At 55.3% G+C, this 18,342-nt stretch overlaps 1 protein-coding gene across 1 annotated transcript in view; it reads right to left on the bottom strand.

Moving 5' to 3' along the window:
• The window catches only part of IGLON5 (IgLON family member 5), a 40,974-nt gene that overhangs the window by 8,356 nt on the left and 14,276 nt on the right, over window positions 1-18,342 (bottom strand). Inside the window, exons 5-7 of the mRNA XM_018063200.1 lie at window positions 17,471-17,610; window positions 8,467-8,604; window positions 358-436 (exon numbers count right to left, since the gene is read on the bottom strand). Of these exons, the coding sequence (XP_017918689.1) occupies window positions 358-436; window positions 8,467-8,604; window positions 17,471-17,610 (357 nt within the window). The remainder of the gene's footprint in view (window positions 1-357; window positions 437-8,466; window positions 8,605-17,470; window positions 17,611-18,342) is intronic.

The raw sequence follows: 18,342 nt of genomic DNA, 5'->3' as shown, positions 1-18,342 counted from the left end.
TTTCCCAGGTAAGGATACTGGAGCAGGTTGCCATTCCCTTCTCCAGGGGATCTTCCAGACCCAGGGATTGAACCCGGGTCTCCTGAATTGGCAGGTGGTTTCTTTACCACTGAGCCACCAGGGAAGCCCCCGGGGTGTATGTACAGACTCTTGCATCCTCCAACAACCCAGGTGGTGGTCACTGCTCCTCCACCCATTTGACAGATGGGCACACTGAGGCCCAGGGTGGAGCCGGGCCCAGAGTCTGGGCCCTGATGGCCTCTGTCCCGATGAGGGGGGAGGTATGGGTGGAGCCTGCGGGTCAGGACAGTTCCCCTCTAAGGAGGGCGAAGGGGCAGCACTTCTGCGTCCCCCTACCTGAGTGTGGCGTTGTCGCCTTCACACACCGTGTAGTTGTCAGCAGGAGAGCTGAACTCCAGACTCTGAGACAGCAGTCCTGCGGAAGGGAGGGTAGCTCAGCTGGGCAGGACCGTGCACATGTGTACACACACACACACACACACACCCTGGCAGACACACACTTCTCACACCCACTGGCACACATATTCATTGATGTTTCCAGAGACCCTCACCACAGACACACGCAACGTACCTTCCCACATGCCCATGCTGACCCAGACAGGCTGGGACTCACAAACCTACACACCTCCCAAGACACTGGGACAACATAATCACAGCACATAAACACATGTATATGCACACAGACACACGTACATCAAAGCTCAAGTATACACTCACAGATGCTGTGTACAGATGTGTGCACACACAGAGACACATGCACACTCATAAACACAGAAATGCACATGTGCAGGTAGAGACACACAAAGCTGTGCACACACAGACATGTGTAAACATGGCACACACATACATGTTCAAGTGAACACACACAGATTCAAGAGTACACACACACACATATCCACATACACAGAGGCACATACATATTCACAGACCCACCAGTACATACTCATATACACAGATGTATGTACAGATGTAACAGACAGGTACACACATTAACTCAGAAATACACGGAAAGACAGGCTACAGGCAGATACTCAACACCCACACGTGTGCACACAGACACTCAGACACACAAACGCCAGCACACACACAAACACGGGTGTGTGCGAATGTCCACGGACACACATCTATCACAGACACCCGGGACGCCCTCTGGCGTGGTGTAGCGATCCCCGTGAGCACACAGACTGCCCCATGTGCCCGGGCCCAGCGGGGCACTCTGGCAGGCGCATGCCCACTCCTGCCTGCCCGCTCCAGTGCCCCGGCGCTTAGCAGAACCCCCGCCCCCACCCATTCATCTCTCCGTGGACTGTGGCCAGAGGCTGGACCGGGGCCAGGGAGTGGGGGCTGGGCCCGCGGAGGCAGCGGATGGAGACAGCACCAGGAGGGGGAGAGGAAGAGGCTGGGTGACCTTGGACACCAGGGGAGGCTCTGCCCAGCTCAGGGCTGCCCCGGCACCCGCCCCAGAATGAGGAACTGATTAATCTGATGAATTAATTGCCCGCACCACCCCGATGACTCCCGGAGGCCCTCTCCATCTGCAGCCCCTCTGGACGCAGCTGGGGCAGAGCCAGGGCGGTGGGCTCACCAGGCCCCGGGATTTGGGGCCTGGGTCCTGCAGCCCTCACCCCCAGCTCACCCGCGCTGGAGCTGCTCTGGTCATTTGGTGAGCCCTGGAGAGAGGGAAGGGACTCACCAGCCCTAAGCCTGGCGGAGAGGATGTGCCAGGACAGCCCTAGGAAGAGGAAGGGGCAGCCAGGGGACAGACAGACACACACACACAGTCACCAGGGCCCAGGAAAGAGTCAGCCCCAGGGACAGGAAAAAGTCCCACCCACGACAAGTGGGTCCGCTGAGGGACAGAGGCATACACACTTAGGCTGAGGCACACAGCCCGGGACACACCCCCAGGAGAAGGTCAGTTAGAAGAGACAGCTCTTTCCCAGAAGCACGCCAGTCAGCCACCAGCCACGACACCCTGACCAGCCCCCCCAGACATAACCAGATGCACACGGTTACACACATGTAGCCCAACACACGCAGGTGCCAAGTCTACACACAGTTACAGCCCTGCCCAAAGACTCTCTCTCTCTCTCTCTCTCTCTCTCTCTCACACACACACACACACACACACACACACACACACACGCTTCATCGGTCACAGTGACCTCCCAGCTGGAGGGCTATGCTCATCCCCACCCCCGACCCTGGACAGTCATGCATGAAGCTACAGCCTGAAACAGTGACACATGGACGGAGGCTCTCAAATACAAAGCAACTGCCCTGGGCCAAGAGTTGGGCACATACAGCCATGCTGTCACCTACAATCAGATCACACACAGCCATGCACACACACACACGCATATGCACACCCCATAGATCTGTCACACTCCTGGGCACACACATCCCAGACCAAGCTTGCACCATTTCAGCACCGTTGACATTGGGGGCCGGATGATTCTTCATCGTGGGGCCGTCCTATGCAGTGTAGAATGTTTAAGGGCATCCTGGCTTTGACCCCCCAGATGCCAGGAGCTCCCTCACCCTAACCAAAAATGCTGCCGTCTTTAGATGCCTCCTGGGAGCCAAAATCACCCTGCCCTCCCCGCCGGCCACTTCCCCAGCCCTCTGATAGCAACTGTCCCAGGTTCAAGGAGGCCTGCCCCAGGCCGGGGGGATTGAAGAAGGAGCTGTCCAAGGTGCCCCCGAAACCTCAGGGTAGAACCAAGGGCACCTGAGCTCAGCCTCGGGCCCTGGGGTAGGGTGTGGACCTCACAGGAGAGGGCAGGATCTTAATCACATGTCCCAGGAGACAGAGAAACAGACAGACAGACACACACACACTGTTTGCCAGAGGGATCTTTCCAACGCTCAGAGGGCCTCCAGGACAAAGTCCCCGCCCCTCAGCCTGGCATCCAGGGCCCTGACATCTCTGTCTCCTGCCTCCCCTCCCCTAGTGCGACCCAAGTCTGCATTCCCCATTTTTCTTCCCCCTCTCTCCCTCCCACTATTCCCCATCAAAATGCTTCTCCTTCTCCAGGCACCTGGTATATGGGGCCTCTCGGAGGAGAGATGGCCCATCCGAGCCCACACAGCCTCTCGCTCTTTTCCCAGGGCTCCGTGTATCAGAGGCGTCTGCCTCCTCCACCTGCTCCTCCAGGGCAAGGCCCGGCTCAGACCATCTGCGTCCCCAGCACGCCCAGCTGGGCCCTGGCTGAGGGCGGTCTCAGGAGATGAGTGATGAAGTTATCTCAAGTGGGTCTTGTATGCCTGGTCTGTGTGTCTATAAATTTGGATGTCTGCCTGTCTGTCTCTTGCAGTTCCCAGACTCCAGGCTCAGGAGGACCCTGTGTGCTGTGTGACCTTGAGTAAGTCCCTTCCCCTCTCTGTGTGTCAGTAAATGGAGGAGAGGGTCAGGTTAGCCATCCCACCACCCTGTCTGTCGCTGGGCCCGGCCCCACCATCTGCTGAGTCCCATTCACTGTCCCTCCCTCTTAGTCTCAATCACTTGGACTGTCTCGCTCTGCTTTCCTCACCAGATGGGAGCCTCTCAGGGTGAGGCCTGGGCTCCTCACCTGTAGCATCACCCTACGCACAGTCTGACCCATAGGCGGCCTCAAGACATGTTTAATAGCTAAATAAATAAGCCAGTGCACATGAGGTCCCCTCTGTAGGAATTCTGCTTGGAAAATACTGAATCCCTACTCTTTCTAGTCCTCTTTTGTTTTCCCACAATGCCTGCACTACCTCCCTTAGAGCTCAGATCACACTGTGGTGACTGTCTGTGTCTCTCTCCCCTATCAGACTATAAGTTTCTTGAGGGCAGAGCCTGACTCTGATTCAGGTTTGTGTCCCCAGGATCTCCCAGCACCAGGCCTGGCCTGGAAGGCCTTGGGAAAAATTTGTTGAATGAGTGAATGTAAATGGATGCCTGCAACATGCTGTGCCAACTCTTGAACTCTTATGCATTCTTCAAAACCCCAGCTCAAATGCCCCCTCCTCCAGAAGTACTTCCCTGACTATACAAGGTGGACAGTTCCCACTGTCTCTATTGAGTACCCTCTGATTCAGCTGTTACAGCATCCAGGTGTTTTCCCTTCCTGACCAGGAGTTCTCTGAAGGCCTCCCCCGAATTGGACTTAGAGAACTGTTGGTAGGGGGGCTGGATATCTCTAGAGATTGGATAAGAAAGCCCTGAGGAGCCTGGGCTGATAGATCAAATATCTGTCCCATCGTTTCCTGACTGGATGACCCCCGACCAGTCTGAGCCTCAGTTTCCTCAACTGTAGAAAGGAGAAAAATGGTATTTCTTCCCTCAGCAGGCTTTTTGTCAGGGATTCCATGAGAACATGCAAGCAAATTGTTTAACTCAGCGCTTAGCAGGCAGAAATGCTTGCTGCTCTTAACAGCACCTTCTTTTTAAAGAAACATCTACTGCTATCCCAGGTTCAGTGTCGGTCCCCTGGGGGTGGGGGAGGGCAGGGCGGTTCTGGGTTGTAGGTTGCTCTATGCCCAGCACCCACCCCTGAGTCTGGGACTCAGCATCTGTTCTGCTACTACTAAGCAAGCATAACCAGCCTGCTAAATGAATGGACTGGGGAGCCTGGCTGCCTAGGTTCAAATCCCAGCTGCACCACCTAGCTGCACAAGTTACTTCCTATACCAGGGACTCAGTTTTCCCACCTCTAAATGGGGCCCATCAGGGGACCATCATCATGCCTCACTCACTGGCTTGAGGGGGAGAGGATGAAAGGTCACCCAAGCAGGTTTCTGCTAGTTAAGCACCTGCAAACAGCTCTACTTGTGTTGGCTGGTGGGATGGTTATGGGGCAGGGAGCAGCCTGGCGGTGGATCCAATTGTGATGGGAGGGACCATGTGGGTCTCTGCCATTCCAGACAGGTGACTCTCATGTGCTGTGCTGTGCTGTGCTAGGTCGCTTCAGTCATGTCCAACTCTTTGCAACCCTAGGGACTGTAGCCCGCCAGGCTCCTCTGTCCATGGGATTCTCCAGGCAAGAATACTGCAGTGGATAGCCATGCCTTCCTCCAGGGAATCTTCCCGAACCAGGGATTGAACCAGTGTTTCTTAAGTCTCCTGCATTGGCAGGTGGGTTCTTTACCCACTGAGCCACCTGGGAAGCCCAAGAAAAGGCTAGTCTAACTGCCACTGAAGAGCCCCCAGACCCCTCTCCCTCCTGGCTGACCTCCCAAATCTTCCTTATCACTGATGTCCAGTGTCTTTAGGCTGAGCCTTGAGCCCTGGAACTTTCCATGTGCTGGCCGTTTCTTTCCACTGGTACCTTGTGGCTCAGCTGGTAAAGAATCCGCCTGCAATGCAGGAGACCTGGGTTCGAACCCTGGGTTGGGAAGATTCCCTAGAGAAGGGAAAGGCTATCCACTCCAGTATTCTGGCCTGGAGAATTCCATAGACTGTATAGTCCATGGGGTCACAAAGAATCGGACACAACTGAGCGACTTTCACTTTCACTTTCCCACTGCAGGGCCTTTGCTTCTGCTGTTCCCAAGGAATCTTTCCAAGGCTGACTCCTCCCCTCCTTTCAGTCTGAACTCCACTCAGCGGCTCAGATGTTACCTGAGCTCCCAAGGCCAACTCGTCTGCCTGCCGAGTCATGCTCATTTCCTCTGTGCTCATCACGCTCTAAAATCACCTGTTTACTTTGTAGGTTTGGTTTTAGTTGGTGGATCTCTCTCCATCCCACTAGGATGTACGCTCCAGGAGGTCAGGGACTCCACTGCTGTGCTTATAGATCCCCAGTGTTTAGAACAGTGTCTGTGTACCTAGTAAATATGTGTTAAATGAGCTAACAAGGCAGCGCCCACAGTCTAGACAAACTGGGTGCTTGGGGGACCCCCTAGAGAAGGGTCCGCAGCCTGTGTTCACCCTTCCCCTGCTTCATTTAATACGCCAAAGGAACCACCCCCAAATCACCAGCTGCAGCTACTTTTCTAAGTGGATGTGTGGATGTGTGTGTATGTTGGCATAAAGAATTTAGAGGGGAAAAAAGTAAAGATAGAGCAATATCTACAGATGCCAGGGAGGAAGAGTTGAGTGGAAAAAAGCCAGTTGCAGAGAAATGGCTTTACTTTGTTTCTATCTTGGGAGAAACATCATCAAACTAACCAATCCTTTACAGACGCTGAACTCTGCCTGTCTGACCGTGCAAGTGAGAGGCTACTGGGGAGGCTGAGGACCCTGGCTCTCTCTTGAGACTGGAACATGGCAGGGGTGGGGACGTGGCGGGGTTTGCTTTTATGCATTCTTGTAGTGGATGGCTCACTGGTATGCTCTCCTCCTGTAATCTGGAAACCATCAAATGAATAAAAGAGAGGAGGAGATGCAATCTGGCGTGACTTCCACTGGCTTTTTCTCAGCCTCAGCCGTCAAGCAGTGGTGGGTAGGTGGGGCTGTCTTTCCAACCCTCTAATCCTATCTCAGCTCACCTGCCAGCCACTCTGCCCTCTGTCCCTCTTGTTGAAGTCCCTGGTAGGGAACAAACGGCCCAGAGGTGGGAATGGACTTGACCTAGGTCACAGACCATCTCCTGGTTCCACTGAGCTCCCAGCCCTGCACGTGTGAACAACAGTTATTTCTAGGGTTCTGAAGAGTCAAAGTAGAAGGCAAATGGAAAGTGATCTTGAGAGTAAAGGAAAAGAGAGAGGAAAGTGGAGAGGTGAAGGGAGAAGGTCAGAGACATTTCAAAGGACAAGGAGGGGAATGAGTGACCCGGGATGGGACATGAGTTCCCAGAAGTGGATGAGGATCAAGGCACCAGGTGAGGGGCTGGAAAGAGACAGAGAGACACACACAGGGTGTGACGGGGACAAGCAGTTCCAGAGGCCGAGCGGGCCAGGTGTGGAATTGTGCTGAACCCAGCAGCGATGGAGAGCCAGCAACCCAGCCACGGAGACCAACGGGATGTCACCCCAAGCCAGGAAGCCTCCAGAAATGGCCGAGACGTGAGAGAGACCGAGAGAGACAAGCGACAGAGACAGAGAGACACAGACAGGCAGGCAGAAAGTCAGACAGGGATTCAGACGGGCCAGGTGGGAGGGGCACCCAGACGCTTTGCACCAGGGAGGGGGTGAGCCCCGCCCCGCCCCAGCCGCCAGCATCCCGTGTGACTCCGGCTGTCTGCAGGTGCGGCTCCGGGTCGGACGGGGTGACGGGTGTTTATGTGGCTGTGCCTGACGGGCGTTGTGTGGGTGGGAGCCGGAGAGCCGCTGTCTCGCAGCTGTCTCGCGGAGACTGTCGGAGGTTCTAGGATGTTCCCGACTGTGTGTCCCTGCCTCTGTGATTCTGGGTCAGGGCAGGGCCTGAGGGTGATTCTCCAGAAGCACTAAATGAACCCCGGGCCCTGCCTCCAGCCTCCTAGCTCTCCCCTCCCCTCCTTAGGGGGTCATCTCTTGGACCACCCCCAGGTCGCCTGCCTGCCGGGAGATACAAGGTCCAGCTATACATCTTCTAAACAGAGACTGCCAAGTTCACCACCGCCCCCCCAGCCTCTCCCCTACCATTCTTCCCTTCCAGCTCTACAAAAGACCAGCCCCCAGCCCGCCCCCGCTCCCCGCCCCCCGCCTCGCCTCAACTAGGAAGACTGATACTAATCCTTGACCCCGGGTTAACCCTTCCCTTCCCGCGGTCCTCAGTCACTCTCTGTCCTGCCCCAAACCCAAATATTCAGCCAGGGCTTTCCACATCTGGAGTCCCCAGCCCAGCACCCCAACTTCTTGGATCTCCAGCCCCATCTCCCCTTACACATAAATGTAACCCTCCAAATACTAACACTTTCTCCCAACCTAGACGACCCAGCTGGGGAATTTCTGTCCTTTCCCAGCTGAGAGACCAGCCCCACCCCCTTCTTTTGCCGCCCGGGACGGAGGTCTCTGGACACCCCTGCCCCCATCTCTTACTGACCCTGGGAACCTGGGAAGACATCATCCCCTCAACCTTCCCCCTGAAACGCCTACCCTAGCCCGCAGGCCGGGACCCCCAGGGGACCCTCGCAGGCAGAGATGAAGACCCCCGACGGGGCATCTTTCTGCCTACCCCCCACCAACTCAGTTCAGAGATCCTGCCCGGGGACCCTTACTTAGCGTCAGATTTCCCCACCACGATCCCGAGCCGCAGACTCCCGCCCCCAGGCCGGGACCAGGTGTCCGCGACCCTCTCGCCGACCGGGAGAAGCAGACCTCCGCCCCTAGGCCCAGGCTCGGGCCCCAGGACGCGGACCCCTGCCCCCGGGCATGGAGCCAGACGTCTGAGGACCCCTCTCCCAGCCAGAGGATGCTGCCCCCGCCCCCCCGGCCCAGACCTCGGCGTCCGGGGGCCTCCTCCTCCCCGCCCGGGGATGCTCTATCCCCCGCCCCCAATCCCCGCCCGGGACCCTGAAGTCCCGGTCGAGCCCCCCGCCCCCGGCGCTGCGGTACCTCGGCTGATGACGGCCAGGCCGGCCAGGGCGGCGGCGGCGAGAAGCCGGAGCCGGGCCCCGGCGCGGGGGGGGGCATCGCGGCAGCGGCGGCGCGAAGGGGGAGGGGAAAGGGGGGCCGGTCCGGGGCGCGCGAGGCCTGGGGGGAGAGGGGGAAGGGGGAGGGGGACCCCGCCTGCGGCTGCACCGGCCCGGGGGGCGGCGGGGGCGGGGGGAGGGGGCTGGGGGGGCGCGACGAGGCGGCCGGAGCTGCTGCAGACCCGGGGAGGGGGCGGCGCTGACGGGCAGGAAGGCCGACCAATCAGGGCAGGCGGGGGGCCGGGGAGGCGGGGCCGAGGGGGGGGGCGCTTGTTGGAGGGAGAGGCCTTTGTTACTGCGGCCCGGCCCCTACCCCCTCCAGCCCCGGCCGTCCCCGCGGCATCCCCGCCTCGGATCCCTAGGACCCCGGGCCGGGACACTCTCCCTGGAGGCTACCTTCCTCCTGCTTCAGGCCCCAGCCTCCTCCTCCCGCAGACCCAGAAATCCCGGCTCCCCAGAACCTGGAGACTGGTCCCCCGGTCCTCGCTGCCCCTAGACCCAGGAACCAGAGTCCCCAGTGCCCTCCAGCACCCAGACCCAGGAATTCTGGTCCCCAGCCTCCTTCTCCCATAGCCCCAGGAGTCCGGGCTCCCAGCACCCCCAGACCCTGAAGTCTGGTTCCCCAGTCCTCACTGCCCCCCATAGCCAGGAACCAGAGCCCCCCAAAGCCCTCTCCAACTCAGACCCAGAAATCCTGGCCCCAGCCCCAGGAGTGCCAGCACCCAACCCCTCCAGACCCAGGAGTCTGCTCCCCCAGTCTCCCTTCCCCTAGACCCAGGACCCAGAGTCCCCAGTGCCCTCCCCCACCCAGATCCAGGAATTCTGATCCCCAGCCCCCTTCTCTCCTAGCCCCTCAGCAGTCCCGGCTCCCAGGCCCCTCAGACCCTGGAATCTGGTCCCCTAGTCATCAGGGCCCCCAGGCCCAGGAATTGGACCCCCAGTCCCCGTCTTCTTGTGGGACAGAGTTCTGCTTCTCTGTCTACTTTCATGAATAACAGTTACTCTGGGGTGAAATCTCCTTTGGTTCCCCACCCTTCTCCCCATCCCTCATTCCCAGGATAACAAGGGAATGGGGAGAGACTGGGGGACCTGACCTTGGGAGGTGGTGATTCAGGGTTTAGGGATGAAAAAGCCCCACTGCTCATTTCTTCACTTCCTTGGCTGTATGACCTTGGACCAGTCCCTTCTCTTCCCAGAATCTTGGTGTCTTCCCTGTGAGATGGAATCATCTCTATATCTCAAGGTTACTGAGAAGAACGAGAGAGATCCTGGGAGGTGCCAGCTCTCCCTGGTGCCCCAACAGCCTGTAGTTAGTGCTTTCCTCCTGGTTCCACTATGCATCCATTTACTAGGTGCAGCCCTCTCTCCTGTCCACCAGATGAGGTGTCCTGGTCCCTGTCCTCCCTACAGGCTCTGAGGCAAGAGAACTACCCCTGAGCCTACTGCCTGTCTGGGGCACTTGGAGGCAGGAGTTACTGAAGTCACCCTCTAGGGGCCATTTTACCGCAAAAGCAGGAAAAGTGAAAGTGTAAATCGCTCAGTCGTGTCCAATCCCAGTTCTCCAGGCAAGAATACTGGAGTGGGTTGCCATTCTCTTCTCCCAGGAACCTTCCAGTCCTCTGTTCCTCCCTGATCCCCCCACATCCACTCTGTTTGCAGAAGCAGCTGGCTCGGCCTCCAAAATGGATCTCTGCTGTGTCCTCTTCTCCCCACTCTGCCCTGCTCTGAGCTGTCACCTCTCCCCTGGATGGCTGCTCTGATGGCAGCAGCCAATGCCCTGGTCTCCTGGCCTCCACCTCTGTCTCCACCCTCAGATCAACAAGCACAGAACACGCAAACCGCCTGATGCTACTGCCCTGCCTCACTCGCTCACTCAGCTCCAACTGCTCTGCCATTCATTCTGCTGCTTGAACAAGCCCAACCATCTCCTACCAACCCCAGGGCCTTTGCACTTGCTCTTTCCTCTGCTGAAAGGCTCTTCTCATCAAATTGGCACAAGACTCTTTCTTATCATTCAGGTCTCACCCTTAAGAAGCCTTGGTTGATCCTGCTATCCAAAGTAACCCTTGCTCCCGATGCAACCACTCTCTGCCACACCGGTTTTGTTTTTCTCCCTGGCCTTTGCCATTCCTTTATGTCATGTGTTCACTTGTTATTTCCAGTCGCTTCCCTTCCTCACTCCCTTCTCCCAGTTCCAGAATGTAAGCTTTGCTAAGGCAGGGTTTTGTGGTTTTGTTTGCTTCATTGAGGTATAGTTGATTTACAATATTATATTAGTTTCAAGTGTACAACATAGTGATTCAAAGTTTTTATAGATTATATCCATTTAAAGTTATAAAATATTGGTTATATTCCCTGTGCTGAACAATATAATCTTGCGCCTTATTTCTTTTATACACAGTAATTTATATCTCTTAATCCTCCACCCCATCTTGCCTCTCCCCTCTTCCCTCCCCTACTTCCCACAAGAAACCACTAGAGAACCACTTGTTCTCTATATCTGTGAGTCTGTTTCTGTTTTGTTATACTCATCTGTTTGTTTTATTTTTTAGGCTTCACATGCACAATATTTGTCTTTCTCTGTCTGACTTATTTCGCTAAGTGCAATACCCTCCAGGTCCATCCATGTTGTTGCAATAGGCAAACTTTCATTCTTTCTTTATGGCTGAGTAGTATTCATATATATATATATATATGGTTGTTCTATCTTTACTTTTTTGAGGCATCTCCAGACTTCCCAAGGTGGCTGCCCCAGTTTACATTCCGCCCCCAATAGTGTGAAAGTGTTCTCTTTTCTCCACACCCTCTTCAGCATTTATTATTTGTAGATTTTTTAAAAAATGATGGTCGTTCTGACTACTGACTTTTATTATTATTCATGGAGTGTCACTCTTGTGCTAGGGGTTTCACAGTTAAGACATGAAGCTCCCTGAAGATGATGCTTAGAAGGCCCAGGGATATCGAAGATGCTCCATTTCAGCCCTAACAAGCGAAATAAAAATTATGATGGCCTCAGGTACCACCTTGTCATCCATCAAATGGGCAGAGTTCAAAGGACCCAGGAACACACCAGGTTGGCGATGACAGTTGTTGACAAGAGTGAAATCAGTCCCCTTTCTATGGAGGGCAAGTAGGCATTACCCTTGAAAACTATGTACATGACCCCTTGACCTTGAAAGTCCACTTCCAGAATTTTCTCCTGCAAAAGTACTCTTGTAAACGCCCAGCAGCTAAGGGACTGAATCATCAATGTAGCGTTGTCTGCAGTGCTCAGAGGACAAACTAAATCCTCCATGAGAGACTGGTTTGATACATTACTGCATTGATGGGCAGCTGTTAAAAGACTGAGGTTGATGACCCAGTCTGTGTAGAATTCTGTAAGGAAAGGGAAACAAAGTACATGATGCGAAAATGTAACACACACAAGTTTGTATGTGTATCCTATTCTTCTAGAATAGGCCATTTTTTTAATTTTTTTTTTTAATGAGGATCATTTTTAAAAAGTCTTTATTGAATTTGTTACAATATTGCTTCTGTTGTTTTTTTGTTTTTGTTTTTTTTTTTTTGGGCCATGAGGCATGTGGGACTTTAGCTCCCTGACCAGGGATCAAACCTGAGTCCCCTGCATGGGAAGGAGAAGTCTTAACCACTGGCCTAGCAGGGAGGAAGTCCCTAGAATATAGGCTCTCTTAATCTTGGTATCACTGATATTTGGGGGCTGGGTGAGTCTTTGTGATGGGGGACCCCTGTGTGTTTCAGGGTGTTGAGCAGCATGTAGGTACCCCACCCTCTAGATGTAGGTAACACGCCTTCTGCCGAAGTCCTGACAACCCAGAGAAGGGTAACCTGGCTCCCAGTTGAGATCCATCCCTCTGGGAGGAAACACCAGGCACCAGAACAAGATTTGTCTATGGCAGGGGCAGGAATGGATAGGGTTGGGGGCAGGGCTGCACTCCAGATGAAGAGAAGGGACCCTGATGGGGTCTGCTCCCAGGGCAGCCAGGAGAGGGCAGGTGCCTCTTGGGCTATGAGCCCCTGGGAAGGATCCTCCCCTTTTCTGAACCTGAGCATCCTCATCCTCAAGGGTAAGGGTGGGGGACCAGCTCCCATCTCACAAGACTGCTGTGTGACGGCAGGGAGGCTTCTGAACCTCTCTGGCCCTCAGTTCACTCCTCTGGGAAAGGGGCGCAGTGACTGGGGCACAGGGCTGCTGGGTTGAATGAATGACGGCTGAGGGCGTGGGAGGCACTCTGCCCTGGTTGGCATCATTGTCACAGTTGCTGCCATCACCTCCTGAAGGGACAGAGGAGGTTCATGCAAACCTGCCTCCCCATGTTCTCCTCTTTCTCTCCCTCCGGGCATCTCCCCTTCATCCTTCTGTCTCTGGTTTATGTCCCTGTCTCCGCCTCCTTGTCTTCCTCCACCACGGTCACCATCCAGCTCTCTCTCTCCTCCTCCCCTTCTGTCTCTCCCTCACTGTTTCTCAGTCCTTCCTTCTGTCACTCATCTAGCAAATGTTTTCCCAAGCCCCCGGGTGCCACACTCTGTGCTGAGCACTGCAGGGACCTGGAGAGGAGACAGGCCTCTCCCAGTCCAGACGGGGACCCAAATCAACCCGGGGCATGGCAGGGCATTGCTGGGGCTCAGAGGTGGGCACTGGACAGCCTACACCACCAAGACCCATTATCCCTCAGAGAAAGATGCTCTAGTCCCCATCTGGGCTGACTCACCTGCATCTCCTGGACTCCCAGCTGGCCTCAGGACAGGTGTGCAGTGAAGGGTTAACTCAGCAGGCCTGAGTTGTCCAAACTCTGCCCACCCCGAACAGAGGACTGGCTCTTTATTGGCTCCTAGGAGGGAACCTCTAAGCCCTTGGAATGTCTGGATAGGAGTATCTTTGTTTATCTGAGGACCTCAGGTCACACCAGATATTCTGTGCTAGCAGTGTGATTTATGGAGGACACCTTGGGTCATGTGCTATCAGCTTGACCTCCTGGGAAGGGTGGTGATGCTGGAAACTAAGGGCTACATAACCAACCTCCAATAAAACCCTGAACATCAAGGCTCAGGTGAGCCCCTGGTTGATGACACTCTGTGCGTGTTGTCACATATTGCTGCTGGGAGATCACACAGACTCCCAACTCTGCTGGGACAGGACCACTGGGGGCTCCTGCCTCTTTGGGACTCTGCCTTGTCTGTTATTTTTCCCGCGGTTAGTTTTCATCTCTATCTTTTGGCTTTAATAAACCGTAGCTATGAGTATAACAGCTTTGCCAAATCCTTTCAGTGCATCTTGAAACCCAGTGAACATCAGCAAATGTCTGCTCAGAAGGTGGTGAGCGGTAGGCTCCTGGGGGCCCTCTTCATGGCCCCCACAAGCCATGAACTTCATGACTACACTTCAAGCTTCTAACTTTTTTTTTTTTTTTAACATTTATTTGGCTGCTCAGGGTCTTAGTTGCAGCATGTGGGATCTAGTTCCCTGACCAGGGACTGAACCTGGTCCCCCCTGCATTGGGAGTGTGGAGTCCTAGCCACTGGACCACCAGGGCAGTCTAAGCACTTGATTCTTATCCTGGTTCAGAGAGGCTGTGCCTGGCCCCATGGCACCCAGCGTGGGATTGGAGCCCTGTCTGTCTGACCCCTTAGCATCCTCTCCTGTCTCTCCCTTGACTTTGGAGGAAGAGGTCCACCTCATAGCCTCTTCTTGGAAGATGATCCACTTTCCAACCTTGTCTGGATTCATGGAGCTGCTGCGGCCCTCCTCACCATGCCACCTGCTCATGGGAACATCCCACTTTTCCTGAACTTGATCTCCATGTCTCCACGATGCCCTAACTGGTGGGGTATGGGGTCTGTGAAGTCCAGCTCAAGGGTGTTGCCACGTATGTTCTTAAGATGAGAAAAACAACTTTTGAGGAAAACAATTTTGTTTTCCCCAGCTGCCGCCTGGCCATTTTACCGTTATGATAACCCTGCTCACATCCGGAGTCTGAACGTTAGATAAGGACTTGAGTGTAGGCTGCTCGCTGTAAGTTCACGCTTTGTTTTTCCCTGGACACCTTTTAAAATAACCACATAGAGTCGGGCCAGAACCAATTAGTGACCTAGTGTCCTGGCCCCAGTCGTCTTGGGAGTAACAGGCGCTCCTACCTTGCCATCTGGGGCTCGCAGGTGCCCTGGGATGGAGACTGCCCCGTCCCGGCTCAACCGCGCCCCCTCACGTCTGGGATCTGTAAGTTACCATAAATCCTGAGTCGCTACTCGCTGTGTGCAGGTGATACTGAAACCGCCCCTTCCCCAGCGAGCCGCCTGCCAGCCCAGCGTGTCTGTGGCTCCTGCCTCCTCTTTCAGCAAGTCACAAGCTGCGTATGCTCAGCGCGATACTCCAGCTTTGGCTTCTGCACCCCGTTGTTCTTAGAGGGTGGGCGGAGTCAGCCAGGCCTCAGCCTCTCTTGATTCTCCCAAGAGTGGGTTGGGTAAAGGTGGAGGCCTGTGTGCAGGGAGCCTCACACAGGCCCAGGTGGTGGCACTTTGCCTGGCTCATTTCTCCCTGTCGACTGCCCCCTGCCAAGACACGCTGCTTGCCTTGCCCCGGCTGGAGCGCACCAGCCCCCAGCGCCGCGCGTTTACGACGATCCTGTCGCTTCCCGTGGCTGGACGGCCATCACCTCTCCCGGGTCCAGTGGCAGGACCTGGATCTGAACCATCTCCGTGTCCCCACTCCAGGGCCTGGCACACAGGAGGCCTCCAGCGACGTTTGCGGAAGCACGAGTGAATGACCTCCTGAATCTCCACCTGAAGCCGGTCCACATCCCACCAGCCCCGAGCTTCTTCCTGGCACCTGGGGCTTCTGTTTGCAGGTGTTGGCATTCTGGAGGCAGGCGGTGGGTTTAGAGAAAGGGAGTCCCACCCCTCCACGTCTGTGCTTCTGATCAAATTGACAAATGAGAGGCCCACCTATGGCTTCTCTTGGGCTTGCATTGTTGTTTTTTTTAATGTATTTATATTTAATTTTATTAATGATTGTTATTTGGTCGTGTAGCATGTGAGATCTTAGTTCCCTGAGGAGGGATCAAACCAGTGCCCCTGGCAGTGGAAGCCCAGAATCTTAACCACTGAACAGCCAAGGAAGTCCCCACGCTGGTTTTTTGATTGCTAACATATTTGGATCCAGGATCCAGAAATGTATCTCTGAAACCTGGATCTCTGGATTCCTCTGAGGGGGAAAAAAAAATCAGAAGATCTGGCGATAGAGATGTCATTCCTGCTCTGTGTGGGAGGATGGGGGGAGGCATGGGATGGAGATGTCTGCTGCCAAGCGCCCCTTTGGGCAGAGGGCACCCCCTTGCCTGCCCGCCGCATGCCCCCTCCCCCTCCCCCCCCCACAGGGCCCCAGGCACTGGTTTTGTTTGTTTTGTTACCTGTCTGGTTTTTGCGGCCTTGAGTTTGCCACCTCTGCGCTGGAGCCTCATTAGCTCAGGGGAAAGTGACCAGCGAGTGGGACAGCTGCTCCAGAGCCCCAGGGCCCTGGGACCCAGGTGTCCTGAGCAGGGCATGGTCTTGCTGTGTGGCCTGGGGAGCTGTGAGTCTGTTTCCCCATCTGCCGTGTAGGGGGTGGGGAGGATCCCCAGTGTCCCTGCAGAGAGAGACCTTTAGGGTCTCACTTCTGCGGGTCTCTGTGTCTCTGCAGAATCCTGGGGCTGGACTTGGTTGCGGTGGTCACTGTCAGTCCGGTCCACAGGGTGGCATGTGGTTGCTGCCACAGTAGGTTGCTCCAGTGTTTCACCTGTGCTCCTGGGTGCACCCTGGGTGACAGAGGCCGGCCCAGACCTTGCTCCTCCAGGGCAGGGAGAAGGCTTGTCCCCAGGGCCTGACGGGAGGCCTCAGGCATGTCTGTCCAGTGAACGCAAGTGCGGAGTGGGGCCTCTGCTCACAGGACCTGAGATGCAGCCGCTGCTCCTGCCCTGCGGCTGCTGGGTCTTGGCAGCTGTGAGCCATGTTCTTCATCTGCCCTGGAGTCTGTACTTCCTCGGTCTTCTTTCTCTCTCACGAGCCGTAGACTGTGCGAGAACCAGATCCTGGGTTCCCTCTGCTGTGGGCAAGCCCGTTCCCCTCTCTACGTCTCCCACAAACAGAGGGACCCAACTGGCTCCTTGAAGCCTCCTTCACGGGCTGAACTGTGTCCCTTCTCCCCACCCTGCTCAGTACGTTGAAGCACTAACCCTCAGCGCCTCAGAGTTGCTTTTGGAGACAGGGCCTTTAAAGAGATAATTAAGGTAAAATGAGGCCACATGGGTGGGCCCTCGTCCAGTAGGACTGGTGTCCTCATTAAGAGGAGATTAGGACACACCCATGCACAGAGAGATGGCCACGTGAGCACGCAGAGGGGAAGATGGCTGTCTGCAAGCCAGGAGAGAGGCCTCAGGAGGACTCGGCTATGCCCACGCCTTGATCTTGGACTCATAGGTTCCAGGATGGTGAAGAAAAATTTTCCTGTTGTTTAAGCTCACCAGGCTGTGGTGCTTTGTTCTGGCCGTGCAAGAAGGCTCACACCCCCCTTCTAGATTTTACTGTCCTTTCCTGGCAAGGTGGTGGCTGCTAGTGGGTGAGCCTGCCTCCTCCACGGGTCTGGGGCTGGGCTGGCACCCTCTAGGGTCATCACCATCTGCGGCACAGAGGGGATCAGCTGCTGGAAGGGGACCTCAGCTTGAAGAAGCAGACAGATGCTCAGACAAGGCTGAGCCCTGGCTATCCCTGCTGGTGCCCACACATCAAAATAAGCTGGCCTGTTCTCCCTGAGTGTAGACCCTCTGGGCTCTGGTGCTAGCGATGTGGTTTCCAACTCCAGGGATCCTGGAAGTCCTTCTTTCTAACCAGCGCCCTCCAGGGGCCTCTGAGTGCAGCAGCCCAGCCCAGGGACTTACCTGCTACAGAAGCGGGCGAGGGTTCAGCTGCAGACTCCTGGGGTATTTTCGGCTCCTCCAGCATCTCTGGTTTCTCAGGGATCAGGGCCTCACTGGCCTTAGGAACGTGACTCTCCTCCCACCACTTAAGCATCTTCATTCTAAGGCAGTGAGCCCCAAGGTTAATGCTGTGCTGAGTACCCACTGGTTCCCAGAAGGAGGCCTGGGCTGGGGTTAGAGGACCATGTTTCCCTCTGTTTGCTGGTTCTGTGACCGGCACTCTCCTCCCCTCGTCAAATGGGGATACAAGTTCCTATTTGCTTAGCCTGGACCCTCTTACCAGCCTTCTTGATGGGCTCTTTCCCTCCAGCCCCCCTGCCTCCCCTGCCTCTCCCCTCCATCACCCTTCCACAGCACCCTGCCTGCAAAGACCAAAACCTAGATCGATGCCACCATCTACTTTTTCTTTCCCATGACCACTGCTGGGAGGAAATATCACAGGGCAATGGCGCCTGGTGCCAATAAAAACAGTGAATAGTCTCCAGTCATTGCTGGGCCTTTACAGCTGCTTACCAAGTGTTTTCCTTGTCCTTGTACAGACCCCAACTATTCTTCTTAGTGGCTGTTCTAACCACACCTAACACCATCACTCCTCTCAATTCTCTACCCCCCATTCTGGCTTCCATCCACATCATTTCCAGCAGATGGCTTTGCGGTATTCCTTCTCCCTAACAAGGAGCCATTGAGTAGAAGGCTACCCAATCAAAATGTCACCTCAAAATGAACAAGAAAAGAAGAGCTGCTCTTGGGTCTCGAGAGTAAGGACAACTGGTTGGCTTAGACAATGTCATTTCAGTGGCGTGGTGCTGGAGAGCAGATTGAAGTGGATTCAA

The sequence above is a fragment of the Capra hircus genome, chromosome 18 (assembly GCF_001704415.2).
Source record: "Capra hircus breed San Clemente chromosome 18, ASM170441v1, whole genome shotgun sequence".
NCBI lineage: Eukaryota > Metazoa > Chordata > Mammalia > Artiodactyla > Bovidae > Capra > Capra hircus.
Note: the sequence above shows the minus strand (reverse complement) of the source record. Positions and strands in the feature narration are given on the sequence as shown.